We start from the raw sequence: 18,130 nt of genomic DNA on the forward strand, positions 1-18,130 counted from the left end.
TATCAAGGCTTTTTGAAGTGTCTGTGACTGTAAACAATGAGGAATCAGCTGATGGCTGCTTAGTTCCACTTCTAGCTGATTCATTTGTTGTCAAGACAATTTCCTGTCTGGTGGGGGAGGGAGAGAAAGAGAGAACAGGAAATGAAGTAGGAAAAACAGATGTTTAACAAAACATCAGAGGGTACTTGACAGAAGTTTACATTTGGTTCTATTAGTTTGGTTAAAGCGTAGCACCTCTTAATTAGACTGACCAGTAGTTCACTTTCTCTTTTGTCAAAGACCTGAAGGAGTTGAGAATATTGCATGCAGCTTTCAACAGTTTGTGCAGCCTGAAAGTATGGAACTGCTATATTGGAATATCAATGGTCATTTGAAACAAATTTTCTCACATTTTTGACTTCTGAAGTTATAAAGTTTGTCTGTAGTATTAAAATGTTTTGCGTGTTAGTGAGTCAAGAGATTTAATTGAGTTTTCAACATTGTAGTCTTTGGAGACCTCAGGTTGAGAAAAAAGAATGTTTTCCTTCTGTTGTTCTGAAGGGCTCCAAGACCATTCTCTAATACTGATATCTTAACTGGTTCCATAAAGCTTGGTGCAGTAAAAACACTTGGTTTAAACTGAACTTTACCTGAACCAATATTAACTGTTTTCTTTTTCAAGTTGATCTCCTTTATATTAGCTTGATATAATTTAAAACAGGTAGCAGTTTTGAATATCTTACATGTGTAGGACAGCATTATTTGCAAGGATAAGTTGAGCTTGTGTGCATGGAGTCTCCTCCTCCCTCCCTGTCCAGCTTTTGTGCACGTGGTAGAGGTTCTGGGTGGGAAGTTAGAGAAAGGTCATGACAGGTAAGGAGGGATGCTTTATGCTCTGTAGGTATTCCCCACTGCAGAAAAGTCAGAGCTAATGAAGGTGATAAATATCTTGATCAGGAAAAGTCCAAACAAGGTGCTGCTGCAGGTAGCTCTTTAAAAATAGAAAATTGGATTTTGAGTTTCCTGACTTGTGACTCACACTATGTGACTAGATGTTTTAAAAATGTGTACATACAAGAAGAATGGGTGCCTAAAAATTTAGATGACACAGGGAGTATTTAACTAAGTAGGGTGTGTGTTCTGTGGTTTGTTTTTGGTTTGTGGTTTGGGTGGGTTTGTTCTGTTTTTTGTTGGTTTTTTTTTTTTTCTTAGAGTTAATATGACCTGGACAAAATAACCAGGATACATAGTTGCTCTTGAAATGTCTGGTCAGTGAAGGGAGATGCATATGTATTCAAAAAATCCTACTTGTGTTCAATTTCCTGATTTCTGCAAAGTGCTTTCAGTTCTGTGGGTGAAGACACTGAATATGAAGGGGCTGATGTCAATTTTTAAAGCTTTGATGCAGTGTGTTGATATGGGGGGAAGGAGGGTGTGGCAGCACACAGGACAGTTTGCTATTTCTATTTGTGTTAACACAGCTGAGTGCTGTACAGTATGGGATTAGTCATGTTTGCTTTTCCTGCATATCAGATACAGCTGTCTTAGAAAATCTGTAGGAAAGCTTTATAATTGAATCAAGCATGATGTTTTTCCTTCAGCAACAGTTAGAAAACACCAACTTCAAGCCAGCCTGAGGTTTTGCTTACTTTGGGGCTACTCAAGCATGTGATGGCATCTGTCTTGGGTACTTAATTCCACCTAGGAAGAAACTTTGGGATTATTCCTCTACAGTCATCTAGAAAATACCTTCACATTGTTCTCTTTACTTATTCCAGAGGTATACAGCCTGCAGCAGGCAATACAATCTAAAAAGTGAGTTAAATATTATCATTTGAGTAAAGTGCTCCACCTGCCTGTGTGGTGTCCCTCTTGCTACCAGCATTAAGGGCAGTTCCCTAGTGGAGTTAATTACTCCCTGTGTGGTAGGACTTGGTGTGGTTGAAGCCTCATTAAATTCCTTGCTGAATTCTGTAGAGCACAATGCTTTCTGCCCTTTACATATCAGGGCATTTAAGTTTTGGATTGTTTTTAAGTGCTTTCATCAGTGTTTTACAAAACTGTCACAGTAAAAGACTACAGGATGAAGAAAACTGAGGTCTTAGTTCTGCAGGCTGTAAGTAGAGATGGCTACTGTGTTGAGTTTGTTTTGAAACATCTGCTGATAATTTCACCATGTATTTTAGTTACTTATTTAATTTCAAAGAGCAGTTGTTTCAGCAATGTTTACTTATTTTGGACTCCTAGTACGTTAATAAAACTCTTGTGGAGTTATCAATAAGATACACAGGTTGAAAATAACACCAAAATCTAGACATAAAATTAGTTTATTTTGCATTTTGTTCATTAAACTTCTGAAGATTCACTGCTGCTTACAGTTACTGATCAGAATGGCCCAATTTCTTGCCTGTGGCTGGCAGTATGCTTGTCCTGTTCCTTTCACAGCTTTGTTTGCTGAGGTTTTCACCTTTGGGTGTGCAGTGATGGTGAGTTAAGGTACCTGCCAGACTTTCTAGAATTTAGGATTCTGGAAGAAGCTTTCCTACTAACAATTAGGACAAGGAAGGAGTGCAGTACTAAGCATTCATGTTAGTAATCCAAGGCTGTAATTTGAAGAAAGAAAAATGCTAATAGTGCATACATTGAAACAAACAAACAAAATCCTGTAAATCTCTTAACTCTTAGTTTTGCCCCAGGGTTATCCGAGTTCAATTTGCACTTCAATAATAGCTTGTAGAAACAACAAAGTAATGCACTTTATCCTCATCCTTTCTGTAGAGGTGAGAGACAGGATGAGGTACAATAACTGAACAAAGCCAGGCAGACTGCAGTGCTGACACTTGGATTGGACTTTTCCAGGGCTCCATCAGGGTGAGGAATCTTGGCTATAAGCTAAGCAATGATGGTGTCTGAATTTTGAATTGTTCAGCAGCCATGAGTGTGATGATGTTGAATTTCCTTTGCTGAGAACACTGAGATGATAACAAATCCCTGGCGCTTGTGTTACTTTGGTATGGTTTTCATTATGGTTATTTTGATTTCCCTTCTTTGTAAGGCACCTAAAAAACAAATGGAGAAAGAATAAGCTACTTAATCAGCAGAGTTTGTGCTTTTGCCATACTTTAAACAGTTCTCATTCCTTCTAAAAGAGGTTGTTTGGGCTCTAAAAGAGATGGTGTACCCAAAATGGTATTGGATTTTGTAGAAGGTGGTGTTGGAAGAAATTAGAAGTACTATTAGGAGAGTGTAAAGGAGTTGAGAGAAATTTATTTGCCAGCAAAGTCAGTAATTGCACAAAAATAAGAAGTAGGAGACAGTGAGTGTCCCAATGTTAAAAATGACCTGCAATGTAATATTACTGGAGTGTGACTCTTGCTTCAAGGAAATTCATGCCATTGTTTGAGTATGCTGTAGGGCAAGTTTTGGAGCAGTTATCAAAATAGCTTAGTAATTCAATTTAATTTCCCCATCAAGACTTTAGTCCCTGCCCTCTGCTGTCGATAAGTTACTATTTCAAGTTGCTTATCTCTTACTCTAATTCTCCATTATGGGAACACTAGATTGCTGCATGAAATGTATAATACTTTGTTTTTCTGGGGGCCTTTATATTCCTAATATGCCTAAGTCACACATGGCACTGATGGCCTCTTTTTTTTTTAAGCCATACTTTCTAGCCTAGAACTGAGATTACACCTCTTTGGCAGCAGCATTCTGAGTGGTATTCCTGTAATGCTTCATGGAATTGCTGAGACTGATGTTGTAAAACCCATATTATAGGGTTTTTCTGCTGTTTTTACTTTTTCCTCTGACAAAATGAAATTAATGTTCCAAGTCCTGAAAGTAAGGAGGGAGAAAAGGTAGGTTATCACATTTAATGGAAATATAAATTAAATATTATGTGCAGTGGATGGAGAAGGAAGATAGGGAGGGATTACAGTTTTTATTACAAATAAATATCAGCCTGTTTTTGATCTGGTGGTGGTCATCAGTGTGAGGTGACCAAAAGCAGTGAAATATGGTGTGTGTCTGCTACCTGGGCATTTCCATGTATCCTGGAGAGCATGTGCACAGCTGGTGGAGGAAGTTCTTATCCCTCCTGCTGCTGGTGTATACGCAAACAGCGTGGGGTCTGCTGGCCTGCTGCATGGAGCCAAGCACTGGGCTTGTAAATAATTGGGATATCTTTCATTTGGTTTTTCACATGTCAGAACATCGAAAAAAGTTGTCTCACCTGGAAGAACTGTACAGTAATGGTGTAATAATTCCAAATTCAAATAAACTAAAGAGCTGGATTGGGAGTGCAATACAGGTTTGCCTGTCAGATACAGGACAGCAGAGCACTACAGACAATTTGAACATAAATCATCTTTACTGTGTCATGTTTTATGCTTCACAAAGCTGTGTGGTAAGTTAATAGCACTGTATGTGGAAACTTCATTCTTTTGAAGAACTGAGTGTCTCTGGAAATGAAAGTGCTTTATGTTTTAACTTTGAATTTAACATCTAGGGAGCCTTAAACTTTCATGTGAGCTTTAATAGGACAGGAACATCTTAAACTTCCCCATTATCCCTCTACTTAAGGAGGCTGGCAGTGTGTTTGAAACGAAGTAAACATTGACCAAATATGAGCATGAAAATAGTGAGGTGCCTGAGGTCTGATGAAAGCAAAGGAAACTGGTGATGGAACTGGTGGTGTATTCATTAGGAAAGCAAATTTGGTTTGTTGCACTTTATCTCCAGCCTGTATGTCTTACCAGTTTGTCTAAGCATGAATATTTTCCTCATTTTCCTCTTCAACCTGGTGAGTTTTGTGGACTAAACCTGTCATTTCTGGTAGCAGCAAAGAATGTGTGCAAACACAGGATACTTGATTTCATCCAGAAACAACCAAACTGTGTTTGTACTAAATTACTATTAAAAATCTTAATGCAGTAACTTAATGCCTAATTTTTTTTTTTTTACCCACAGATATTTGTTAGAATAGCAGGCTTGATTTTTTTTTTAAGAAAACAACCAAAAACTGTGAAAGGAACACTATGAAATGACAGCACTTAATTCAGAGTGTTGGAAGTGACTCCTAAATATAGGAAATGGGTTTTTCTGTAATCCTGAAAACAGCACCCAAGGAAAACAAGTAAACATGGAACTACAAAACACCCCCAAAACCTCAGGCAGTTTCAGTTTGTTACTGTTATATGTTATGGAGCTATGCAAACAATTTGTGTCAACACCTATGTAAGCAGTGTGAGAATTTGATGAGTTGCCCTGTTGTGTTCTGTGCTGTCATGCAGTCTTGAATATGTGAGTAGCTGATTTGGGGCCCTTTTGTTGATAGAATGTTTCACTGGAAAACCTGAGTAATGCAGGGTTTGAAAGATGATGACTAAAGAGAGAGCAGGTGAAAATGGGAACAATTGCAGGGGAGATCTGAGGAATGAGATAGGAACTACTTGAAGCCCCATCAGGCAGGGAAGAAATTAATGGATAGCTTAATTGCTGCAATGTTGTTGACAAGCCAACAAAAGAAGTTGAGTAATGAAACATTACTTAGAGCTGTCTTTCTGAAGGGCATAGTAGAATGGTTTCTACTGTTCTGTTTAGGCTCAAACGTTTTCTGAAACTTCAGTCAACCTTTTTCCCCTGACTGCTGCTTTCTGTCATGTCAGAGGATGAAGTTTTTGCTGCTGCAGCAGAAGTACCTGGAATACCTGGAGGATGGCAAGGTCCTGGAGGCACTTCAGGTTCTACGCTGTGAACTGACGCCTCTGAAATATAACACAGAACGCATTCATGTCCTCAGTGGGTAAGTGTTTGCACTTTGAGAGCTCTTGCAGAGATGTTTTTGAAGGAATTCTGTAGCTTTTGATAGCTGATGTTGTGAAGACTCAAGCTGTATTAAAGCTACTATCCTGGTGGATAATAAGCTGTACTGAGATGTGATAAAATGCTGAGTAAAGAATGCTGTTCAGTAGGCAGTATTTTGTTTCAGATGCTTGAAAACAACCTGATGATGAATAACTTTTATTGCTACTAGAACCCAAATTAATACATATGTATGGTTTTCTGATCTTGAGAATTATTAGCCAGTTACCTTAAAATTTAACTGAGTATAATCTGGTTTGTTCTTAGATGAAAATAAGACGATTCTACCATCCTAAAATTGCTTGTGCTTTGTTTTCTTTTTGTATGGGCAGTTTGCAGACATTTGTTCAGAAGACGTGTGTTTGTGTGAAATAGTTCCCTGCCTTTTTCCCTGTTGGTCTCAAGCTTAACTTACCTGTTCCCAGTTTGTTAAAAATGTTATGATCTGTATCATGCTTAAAAGTGAAAAGAATGATTCCAAAAAGTCTTGGTCTGTTGGTGTATGTGCCCTTTTGAAACAGGTACCTGATGTGTAGCCATGCAGAAGACTTGCGTGCAAAAGCAGAGTGGGAAGGGAAAGGAACAGCTTCCAGATCTAAACTTTTGGACAAACTCCAGAGTAAGATGTTCTAGTGTTTAGAATTTCTTCTCATCTCTGTTAAGTCCAGTATAACTTACACATCCCAGGGAGCTGACTGTGTTTTTTGGTTGGTTGGATTTTTGTATTTCTTGGTTCATGGGGATACCTTTAGGTGCCTTTACCCTTTGGTCTTCTGTACTTTAGCTTTTGCTGTCTCTGATAAACTGTTTGTAATAAGAACTGTTACTTCTTAGCTCTGCTGCATGCAGTAGTGATATACCTTGGTGATTAAATGTGTGGTTTAGGTAGGGGTGTGTGTGTGTGTGTGTGTCATAAATGCCAGCCACAGTGAGTGGAGGAAACTAAGTGTGGCCTATAACCTGTAGTGATACTGGTGCTGGTTGATAGTGGTCTCATACTTTGCTCTGAATTATGGGTTTCTCCTCTCTCTTGTGGCTGTTGTAATACTCTGGACCAAAGGTATAAAACCCATGGTATTCTTTATTTTCATAGTGCTGATAGAGAATTCCCTAAAGGAACCCAGCTGATGGTGTTGTTATGCAACATTGTAGATTTTGTAAAATACTGAGTTTTGAGTTTGCTTGTGTAAATGGTGCTTGTTGGCCAGGAGAATGCACTCTAGAACAACAAATACCTTGCATACAGCTCTGCTTCCCACAAATTCATGCTTCTAATTCCAGGTGTATAGCTGTACATTGAAATTCAACAAGCTGCGTGCTATTATTTACTAAGATCTCTTCCAAAACCACTCCAATCAAAGTATGCCCTTACTTGTAACTTGCATTTGAGGAGTCTCTTTTTTTTCTTCATTTGTTTATTTTTTCTTCCTAACTCCTCTGAAGCCTACCTGCCCCCATCAGTGATGCTTCCTCCGAGGCGTTTACAGAACCTGCTGCGCCAGGCTGTGGAACTCCAACGGGACCGGTGCCTATATCACAACACCAAACTCGACAGCAACCTCGACTCTGTCTCGCTGCTAATAGATCACGTTTGTAGTAGGTAAGGAACCTTCCTGACTCCTGACATGGGCACTCTTTTCTTGGCCTTTTAAAATAAGCTGATGGTCAGAAACGTGAGGGCTGCTCTGAGCCGGTTTAACAGGATTTTACTGGGGAAAAAGCAGTTCTCGCTAAATGAGCAGTGGAGGTGGGGAGTAAAGGAGATGTGTAGAGGAGATTTTGGTAGCTGGATGTGGGGTAATGGGATCAGACTGAAGGTTAAAAATTTTAATCAGATTGGTGTAAAAAGAAGATGCTGCTATGCTAATCCATAGCCACTTGTTTCCAGTCTATTTGTTCATCAACACAGGATTGCTGTGTTTTTCCACTGGAGATTCAGTGGTGTGTTGCTTACCCAGACTCTGTAGAAAGCCTGCTGAAGCATGGTTCTATGAACTCAACTGTCAGCTGTAACTTTGAGTGGACACAGATGCTTTTAGACACAAAGGTTAAGACAGAGGAGAAATGTACAGTAGGTTTTTCTGAGTTACATAATATATAACATGAATAATAAAAAGAACTATTTTCTCAGATATGTAAGGTAGTAAGAATTGACTGTCTCTTATACCTTTGTATTGGCTCTTTAGACTGTCTGGATAACTTTTTTTTGGTGACAAAATGGAGGCTGCTTCTGAACCTTCAAAATGTAATACTCCTAATAGACATGAAACAGGAAGATGTTTGTTTTTAACAAATGGCTGACTTGAGCAGTTTTTCCTCATCCAGCAAAACTTGGCTAAGGACCTAAAACTCAGTGTAGCTTTTATGGAAAACTGCTGTGCTGTGCATGGTGGATTAAGGGAATAAGGGCTGTATGGGGTATCCTTATATATTTGTCCATGTAACAGGCTAACACTTGGGCTTTCAGGGGAATTGTTTTCAGTTAAGGTTAGCTCCTCTGAGGAAGTTAATTAAGAACTGATAAACTTGATTATAGAAGTTTTCTGAACTCAGCTGCTTTGACTTGCATTCTTGGGTTACTTGGAGTCAATTTTTAAAGATGTAGGCTTCCACAGTACTTTGCTGTGGCCATCTTAAGGTTTGAAAATTACTGTCTTTGGCACTTTATATATTCAAGTAGTCTTTTAGCTTACAATTTTGCTGATTGCATTGTTTCAGCAGTTGTAGATGTCTGTGCAGACATTTGAATGTTGCCCTTTTTAAGACCTATTGGAAATGATCATGTACTGATGTTGTGGCTTCCCTCCTTCAGAACTGAGTCTTCAAATCAGACTGCCTAGAAGAGATTTAACCTTTACACAAGTCCATGAGTAGTATTGGCAGTTGTGCAACAGATTTGATACTACTTATCAAATCCCAAGGAGCATTCCAGAGCACTGTGAAGAGCTTGATTTACTGAAGCCAGGCTACAGAGAGCCAGATAGAAAAGGCAATATATGCAACAAACCTGAGTTTGAATTTCCCCCACCTGAATCTATTTGCTAACATAGAAGTTTGGGTTTTTGTTTTGTTGGTTCCTTTTTTTGGCTAAAGTAGTACTTCCTAAATTTGCATATTTGCTGTGTATATACATAGATACTCGTGGCTACTGTAATAACAGGAACCTCAGCCAAAAAGGTACCCAAAAATCCACTTCAAGGAAAGGCTTCCCTTCTGTCCTCACCCTATTGTAGCTACCTGTTGCAGGGGTCTGGCTCCAGTTCATGGTGTGCTGTATGTGCTTGGGCATAGTGAGGTGAGTTAGACACCAGAAGCCAAATTTTGATGAAGGTGACACAAGTAACAGTAGTCTAAGAACTTAGACAGTTCAAGTCCTGTGTTACTTAATTGATGGAACACTGATAAGTTTCCCTTTTTTTAGTTGGAACTAATCCCTTTTAGACTTATTGACTTATGGCAATATTTTGGTTAAGCATGCTTGAATTGCACTGACAAGCAAAATTATTTTTAACTATAAAACTCACTTGATAAGAGTGAGGCACTACTGGAAGTGAAGGTGAAGGATTTCATGTGATTGTGCCAGAGATTTTGATAGCGGGGAATTGATGCTCTTGGGGATGATGATTTTTGGTTTTGACAACCTTCAGCCTAGTTGGGTGTGTTGGGGTTTTTTGTTCATTTGCCTTTTTTGTTTTCTTTGTTGAGGAATAAATCTTTCATTGTATGTACAGGAAATAAAAAGATAGCTATTTAGTGTTTCATTCTATAGTTTTGAACTTTTGTAAATACAGCAACAGTAAACTTTATTAGATGCTCTATCTCAGTAAGTGAATGACATAATTCAGGTGTTTTGTGCTGAACAGAACAATTTGTAATGAAACACTTCAAAAAAGATCAAGAAAAGTCTTTGGGCTTCAGTAATATCTAATTACCAAAACCAGAAGCTGGTAAGACAACTGGTTCTGGTTTCTTGTTTCAAGACTGCTGCTATTTCCTTCCACAGCCAGGTTATTTAATGTGACTTTGCCATCTGTGAAGTCAAACTTGCTGAGTTCTGTTTCACTAGTTAGGTGAAGAGGACTTTTTGTGGGAGGACTCTGATCCAACTGGGTTGTGAGCAGCATAATTCAGTATTGGGCTGTGTCTGCAGCAGCCCTAATAGCTGTGTCACCCCTTCTAGGAACTGAGGGTATCTTACTATGAAAATGGTGTGCTCCAGCATTATCCTGCTTGCTTTTCATGCCTACAAAACCTTGGCTGCTTTTCTTAAGCTTTAAGATGGAAGAGCTGTTGTTCCACAGAGTATTATTTTGAAATGAAATGTGCTGAAAAGACTTTCCTGGGACACAGCAACCCCTTGTACTTTGTGTGAATTATGGATGCAGCCTCACCTCCTAGGGCAAGTTGCTGTTTAGAGCAAAACCATTAATTTCTAACAATATGGCTAAATAATAATGAAACACTGCTCCTGTAGGTGCACATTTCTGTGTGAGGGCTTGCCTGCTTCCCTCTAGACTTGAAGGGAAACAAGCTCTTCTTTCATGGGTGGGGCTTTTTTTACCTTGGGTTCAGTGTTCTTCCAGGGCCAACCAGGCAGTTCCTGGTCAGCTGAAAGCAGGAGCAGAGCACGCTTGTGTTTCTCTGTAAACAAATAAGTATAGACATACCCAAGGAAGCCAAATACAAATATATATATGTACATTTTATCCTTCTCTACCATAAGAGTGGAAATGAGACTGTATGGATGTTCAATGCTCCTTGATAGCCCTGAAGCACAGACTAGGAAGCCTCTTCTAATAAAAGAAAATGCACTGAGCGGGGTACAGACACTGTGTGAAGCAGAACTTTTTCCAGCTTCAGGGAAGAGGTAGTTTGTTAGGTGTCTGTCAGCCTGGCTGCTACCAAACTGTATTTGCAAACATTAATGTGAAGGAAGTAAGTTTTCTGCTTAAATTAATTGGGGGGATTATTTAGCTTTTGGTGGGTGAATTGTGATGTGTTTTTGTTGTTTTTTGATTGGTATTTTTGAGCCAGTTTATCTGCAGTGATAAATACAACTGTACATTCAAGGGCACCATTATTCCCTTAGTGTCACTGTGTCTCATCAGAGTTGTGTTGCTCTCTTGCACTGGGTGCTGTAAAAACTCAGCCTAAGACTAAACCACTTCAGCATCTCTGCAGTTGAAGAAAATGTGTCTGTGGTTAGAGATTATCTTTTAGTGCATCTGAACAATGAACTTGTACCTCTTGCAGTATTATTTCAAAATAAAGACATCTGCTGTAAAAACCTACATTTATTTTATCTTAGCTCTGAAATTCTTATTTGAGAGCTTGTAGGCAAGATTTAAATCAAATAAAACTTGTCTCCAGTTCTCACCTAACTTAATAATTTGACTGTTTAGCTTTTTTTTGGTGTGTAACTAGAATATTAAATATTGGCTCTAGAGGAATGTTTGAATCTTCTCCAGTAGTTTATAATGTAATATTTTGTTTGATAAACTCAGCATTTTATGAAATAGTTTAGATTTTGTGGGGGAGAACTGCTCAAGCTGAAAGCTCAATGGTATCTTGCTAGTTATGCTTAGATATTGTATGTGGTACTCTGCAAAGGTGAAAAATGACAAAACAAAGGCAAAGAAACATCTAGTTTATTGCAAGGTCACATTCAGGAAAAGAAAGTTCTATGTAAAAATCATTTCTTAGCAAGATGTAGCTAAGTGAGTGAGATACCTACAAAAACTGCACGAGTAAAAGCATTGCACCTATGGTTCAAAGAGACCTATGCTATAGTATTTTCTATACAGTAGAAAATGATACTGTAATAAACTGTTACACTCCTGATGAGGTCAGTTTAATTCCAAGTTACATGAAAGAATAACAGATCATGTAGGTGAAATAAGAACAGTTCTATGTTTTTATGGTTAATTATGATGACTTAATGGTGTGAGCTTGTTGCCAGGTGAGACACTTCATTCTGTACTTACTTGAAGCAGCTGTTAATAGAGGGGGTTTCTAAGTTGTCTGGCCTTGCACTTAAATAAGGTTTTTGTTTGACTGGTTTTTTTAATAGCTTGACTTTAATAAGAAAGCAGTAAGATTTTTTTTTTTTAATGTGTGACTGCATCCCTTTGTTTTCCCAGGAAACAGTTCCCCTGCTATACCCAGCAGATCCTCACAGAGCACTGTAACGAAGTGTGGTTCTGTAAATTCTCCAACGACGGCACGAAATTAGCAACAGGATCTAAGGACACAACTGTTATTATATGGCAGGTTGATCCAGTAAGTGTGAAAATGGGAATGAACTTGTCTTGCCCTTTCCTTTCAGCTTTCTCCTGCTAGGATGGTGTGATTTTTGTAGGACAGGCTGACATGTACTGTAGCCCTGTTACATCCCATTCCCTGGGATGTAAGTCTTGTAAATCTCATAGCAGTAGGATATTTCATACATCCTTCCTACACATATCTATTGGTACAAATATAAATAAATAAAGAAGCTGATTGGTGAATCTAAACCTGTTTTGACTTGTAGACGTGATTATGAAAATATGTCCATATATTTCATAATAATTGAAGACTGGGAATAAACTTGAACATACACACACAGCCTTTGAAGTTGCTAATGTTTGTGAAACTCTTATCAGAAATAAGATCCTTATGTTTTTTTAACCACACTGCTGCAGGCTGGTATGTGAGGTGGAAAATGAAAGGTTTCTGCAGTTCCATACTGGTATTCAGTGGGGTTTGAATCTGAGTTTCTTTTCTTTCACTTCAGGTTAAGAAGCCATATAATCTGAGTCCTTTTTCCTGTTAAAATGATGGGAGGACTTGAAAACCCTGTTCCATGTGCATAAATGTTAAGTAGCCCCAGAACTAAAGCAGGCACCATGGGTCTTTCAGGCATAAGACTGCTGTGGTTTGTGTTTTACTGGGGCCAGTGTGCTGTGGGCCAAGAGCTGCATAGCAGCAAAGCTGACTTCTGTTATTTAGTTTGGAAAGTATCTGGGTTTTGTTTGTTGGTTTTGTTTGTTTTGGTTTGGTTTTTTCTTAGAGTAATTTGGGTGAATTAAGGATCAAACATTTTTTGCTGTGAACTTGTCAATTGACTGTAGATTCACATCTTCCTTCTATATCGATGGGTTTTAATACCAAACATCTTGATTAGTACATCTTAAAGTAAATTGTGAGTTAATAGCTGCTTAGTAAAACCACATCAATGTTTTGTGAGTCTTTAAGCTAAGCCTTTTGACCAAGAGTTGCCAAAGAATAAAAATCTCTAAAAAATAGTTAGTGGGAAAGTGGTTTTGTAGAGTTTTATTGGTTTGTCTCCTTTTTTGGGTGCTTTAAAAAAATTGCAATGCTTTCAAGCAGGTGGATACTTAAATAGCATTAGGCCACATCAAGTGATTCATGTTTGCCAGAACATGCTTCTCACATTTCCTGTAGCAGTTGACAAGGTCTTTTGACCCATAAATTTAAAGTGATTTTCAAGGCTTTAGGTATACAGAATTATTCTAATCTGTTTGCATAAACTACATGGAAACAAACATCCAGCAATGTCTGGGCAAGTGGTGGGAGAGCCCTGTTTTAAATGAACAGCATTTGATTTTTCCACACACACTTAACATGTGTGAGAATCCTTCATTTCTCCCTTTCTTTCTTCATTGCCCCTCTTGAAGTGTAAGGACACTGCTCCAATGTATTTTCTTACTTTCATACCTTGAATTTCTTACTCTTTTCTAAGACCCAGCCATGTCTAGACTGTGTTAACCTATGCTTCTGTTGTCATTTCCATGTGCTAATTTCAAAGTTCTGAGGAAGGCTCAGCAGCATTAAATAGTGTCTTGAGTTGACTGGGTTTGTGTGGGCTGCATTGTTTGACTGTCAGGAAGTGTGGCAGAACCTCTGTGGAGCACAAAAGGATGAGCACACTGTGCATCACCTTGTCTCACATGCATCTTTGTTAAGAGTTCTCCTTTAACAGGCTCCTTAAAAAAATCCCTTCTGCATTTTCTGAAAACTGTTGACAGGTTTTTGGTGTTTCAGCCAAGGAGCTCAGCTACTGCAGACTTGAGTTGATGCCTGAACAGTTGCTTGTCATACACAACGAAATTTTGGAAAGCTGCGTGTAAGGGATAGAAGTGCTCAGATTTCTTTTGGTGGTGGGTGGGAGGCAGGTTGACTACATTTGGAGATGTTTGCCTGAAATACCACTGCCTGCTGTTTTAGAGCATGGTATGGCAGCTTTATGGTATTTGGGGAGAAGTATGAGAGCAGTATGGAAGATAGTAACAGCCCCAGAGTGCTATCATTAGAAGAGAAATATCTTATGTATCTTGTTCCTCATGAGTTTCAAATATGCTGAAGTGACAGGCTACTTTAATCCTGTTGTAAAAAAAAGTGTCTGTTCTAGACAAGCTCCAGGATGTGAGATGATGTCAGACATGACTCAATTTCCTTGAAAATCACTTTAACTACAGACACAGCAGTGTCTAATGCAGTCCAGGAATAATGATTAGAATGGGAAAGGGGTCTTGAGGAGGTCCATTCATTTGCCCCTCTTTCTCTGCACTCTTATTTTTAGCTCACTTTCTTTTGAGGAATTTACTTTTTCTAGCCAGCAGAACCTCCAGTGTTGCAGGCTGGCTGAGAGTCACCAAATCCCTCAGAGCTGATCCCAGGAAATGATCCTGTGTGTCACTCTTCCCCTGGTCTTTCTCTTCAGAATCAAGAAGTGCTCTGTTGATTAATACTGAAAAAAAGAGAGAAGGGACAATTAGAGAAATCAAGCTAGAATTTCAAATTAGTTACGCTTTTTGGAAAAAAAAAAAAAGTGGAGATATAAGCATCTGCCATGCTTGGAAAAAACAGGGGAGGGTGGGTAGAGGGAGGACAATTTGATTGCCCTTTCCAAGAGGCTTCAGATAATTATTGTCAGTGTTTTAACAAGCTCTGTTCTGCTTGTGTATATGCTGTTCCCAAGAATCAGTGCTAATACTGTACTGAAGCATGTTTCTGTATTTGGGAAGCCAATGTGTGGGTTGTTTCACAGTATCTAGCTGTACTATTTATTTTTACAAGCTTCTTGAAAAGTCAAGTTCCTCTGACGAGGCAGCAGTAAAACAGTTGTAATATAGAGATGATACAAGAGGCTGCATGTGCCAAGTATGCTTCATTCACTAAATCTGGCAGAAAACAGCTTGCTGTAGGCAATGCTTCTGAAATAAGAGCACCTCTCAAGGAAGATTTTAAAAATATCTTTCTGTAAGTCTCCTTCCTTGAGCAGCACACACAAGATACATGCAAGTTTATAAAAATATTGGCACTTCAAGGTTTTCCCCTGTCAGCAGCTGTGAAGATTTTGGTTCTCTGTTTAACCAGAACAGGTTTCCAACATGTCTTTACTTTTCAGAAAGTAACTTAATTCTGTAAAATACAGATGATAGTACTTTCATATTCCAGTAGATGTAGAAAAACTTGACTCTACAGAAATCTTCTGTACTAAGGCAAGTGTAATGTAATGTAAAACTTTGTACTCAGTGGTATTTCTTGAGTTTTATGGTCAGAATCACAGAACACTGGAACAAAAATACCTCTGAGTGTTCTTATTTTGAAGGTTGAAGTTAAGAGCTTTCATTTTCTGGCCCTGTAAACTGTCAAAGCTCTCATGCTGTAGATGGATGCTGTGGAAGTGTGCAATGTGGTGGGAGTTGATTTGCAGTGTCTCAAGAACACCTCTCTTGTTCCAGGACACTCACCAGCTAAAACTCCTTAAGACGTTAGAAGGTCACGCGTACGGCGTCTCCTACATTGCCTGGAGTCCGGATGACAACTACCTTGTTGCCTGTGGCCCAGATGATTGTTCTGAGCTTTGGCTCTGGAATGTACAAGTAAGTGGTGGCTGAGAGTGAAAAAGAAAACTTTGTGCTGCTTTTGTTTCGATCTCTAAATCCCTTCCTGAAAGAAGGAATCGCTGCGGCCTTGTGCCACAGGTGGGAGTGTAAAGAAGAGCTGCTGATCTCGCTGCCCTCCTCTCAATTTGAAAAAATAATTATGGCAGCTTGCAAATGCTCTTTGCACTTTGGACAGAACTGAAATTGGAGTTCAAGTCTTAAGTGTCTGGGATTGTGCAGCAATTCTTGTGTGGGTGGTTACTATCATTTCTGAGAAGGGATGGCATAAATGCATAGGATGTCAGAGCTCCTGAAGAGAAGGACAGCAAATGAATCAAGAGAAGCAGAGGGCAGAAGTATCACTGAAGGGAAGAAGTAAGCAGTTGCTCGTTGATGATTTTAGCAAGTAAGAAAAGTAAAAGATGCAAACTTCTGCTTTATGTAACCCTCCCAGTGATGTCAGTGAAAGAGGCTTCAATTCATGATTTCAGAACTTCATTTTTCCATCAGGCACTTGGGCATTTTGCCATTCCCTCCATGAATTTGAAAATCACTTTCTGCTGTTGAATTTTATGGGCACTTGAGTTGATATAAAAGCTTCCCTTGCCTCAGCTGAGAGCTGTATAGACTTCCTTGTGCTGCCTTGGACTCTGAACTAATGTAGTTTCCTAAAACAAAAACGTTGCCTTTCTTCACCCTTGGAACACTTTTCTTCTGTTTAATTGACTAAATTGGCTCAGTGAGGAGTGCTGCTGACAGTGCCACTCATTGGTGTTCTGTCTTGTGAAACAGTGGCTTTATAGGCATGAAAGATAAATTTTGGCATGGAGATCTTCAGCTCAAGGAGGAAAACATTCTAACTACTGTGATATTCCTAACTTCTTACTAAAATATATTTTGTCACCTCTTTTCTTCTAGTCTCTCCCTGCCTCCTTTCTTTGAGTGTTTTGGGTTTTTTTCATTTGATAGTGCTTGTCACTCTCTTCGCTTGTTCCTATGATTTCTTTTCATTCCACTCAAAATCTTTTAGCTGTCTGACACACCAACTATTCCATCTCTCTTGATCTGAGAGACAAAAGAAATTGTCCTGAATCAAGTCCAAATTCACTGGATATGCTAAAGTAGTTCTGCCTTTCCATTGCATTATTCATAAGTATGTCTTTCTTTTTAATAAATATATGCACCTCCAAACTATTGTTGACAGATAAAATTACCAGTGCCTTTTTGGGAAAGGGTTCTGGTGTAAGGCCCTGCTGCCTTTGTTTATTTTCCAGACTGGGGAGCTGAGGACAAAGATGAGCCAGTCTCATGAAGACAGTTTAACAAGTGTGGCCTGGAATCCTGATGGGAAGCGTTTTGTAACGGGAGGGCAGCGTGGACAGTTCTATCAGTGTGTAAGTGCTCTGCAGCTGTCCCTGTGAAAGCAGAGCAAGGAATTGAAAAGCTTGGTCAATGCTTTTATGGGTTTTGTGTTTGTGTACACTAAAGGTTCTGATCCTTTGCAATTCAAAGAAGCAATACATTAATGCAGATATTTCAGCAGCACTTCTGTATGGAGCAGTTTGAAGGGTTTGAGCGTCTTTGACCTGCCTCAAGGAGGATTTGTGGTCTGGAATTTTTTTTCTTAGCTGCTTCAGAAAAAAAACATTAATAAAAAGCAGTACCTTTGCCCACAAGTGTTTTTATTCCACAGAATTTTGACTACATCTTTCTTAGTTTTTGCATGCAGTCTTTGCTTAGTGAAAATAGATGTGAAACCCTGATTACTTGACTAGAGCTGGTTTGGGGTGGTGGTCCACAGTTTCACCACATTCTTGATTATTTTTTTCAACTCGTTCCCAGAATAATAATAATAATAATAATAATAATAATAATAATAATAATAATAATAATAATAATAATAATAATAATAATAATAATAATAATAATAATAATAATAATGTGGTATGCAGACCTCACTGTGAAGGTCAGCTCAGTGATGGGGTGCAGGTGGCATGAGCAAGTGACAGAAGGGATTCTCTGCTCTCAGGGGTGGATTTCTACAAAAGCCCTTGGTTAAGACAACCAACTCCTAATTCTTTAGGTCCTACCTTGTAAAGGGTAAGATTCCTTTCTGTATCAATTGTCTGACTAGAAAGGGAAAGACATTTTTATTTGTGTCACAGCTCCTCAAAAACCTGAGACTAATGGTTGAATGTTTGTTGGTTTTTTTTTCCCTTCTGCTCAGGATTTAGATGGTAATCTCCTTGACTCCTGGGAAGGGGTGAGAGTACAATGCCTTTGGTGCTTGAGTGATGGGAAAACTGTTCTAGCGTCGGACACACACCAGCGAATTCGGGGCTACAACTTCGAGGATCTCACAGACAGGAACATGTAACTGCCTCTCTCTTTGGTTCTGA

The 18,130-nt window shown here is 38.9% G+C and overlaps 1 protein-coding gene across 1 annotated transcript in view; it reads left to right on the forward strand.

Annotated features, from left to right (window-relative positions):
* WDR26 (WD repeat domain 26) overlaps positions 1–18,130 on the forward strand; it is a 31,836-nt gene that overhangs the window by 3,015 nt on the left and 10,691 nt on the right. Inside the window, exons 4-10 of the mRNA XM_066546218.1 lie at positions 5,646–5,782; positions 6,363–6,460; positions 7,285–7,441; positions 11,982–12,120; positions 15,588–15,728; positions 17,006–17,125; positions 17,959–18,104. Of these exons, the coding sequence (XP_066402315.1) occupies positions 5,646–5,782; positions 6,363–6,460; positions 7,285–7,441; positions 11,982–12,120; positions 15,588–15,728; positions 17,006–17,125; positions 17,959–18,104 (938 nt within the window). The remainder of the gene's footprint in view (positions 1–5,645; positions 5,783–6,362; positions 6,461–7,284; positions 7,442–11,981; positions 12,121–15,587; positions 15,729–17,005; positions 17,126–17,958; positions 18,105–18,130) is intronic.

The sequence above is a fragment of the Molothrus aeneus genome, chromosome 3 (assembly GCF_037042795.1).
Source record: "Molothrus aeneus isolate 106 chromosome 3, BPBGC_Maene_1.0, whole genome shotgun sequence".
NCBI classification, from domain to species: domain Eukaryota; kingdom Metazoa; phylum Chordata; class Aves; order Passeriformes; family Icteridae; genus Molothrus; species Molothrus aeneus.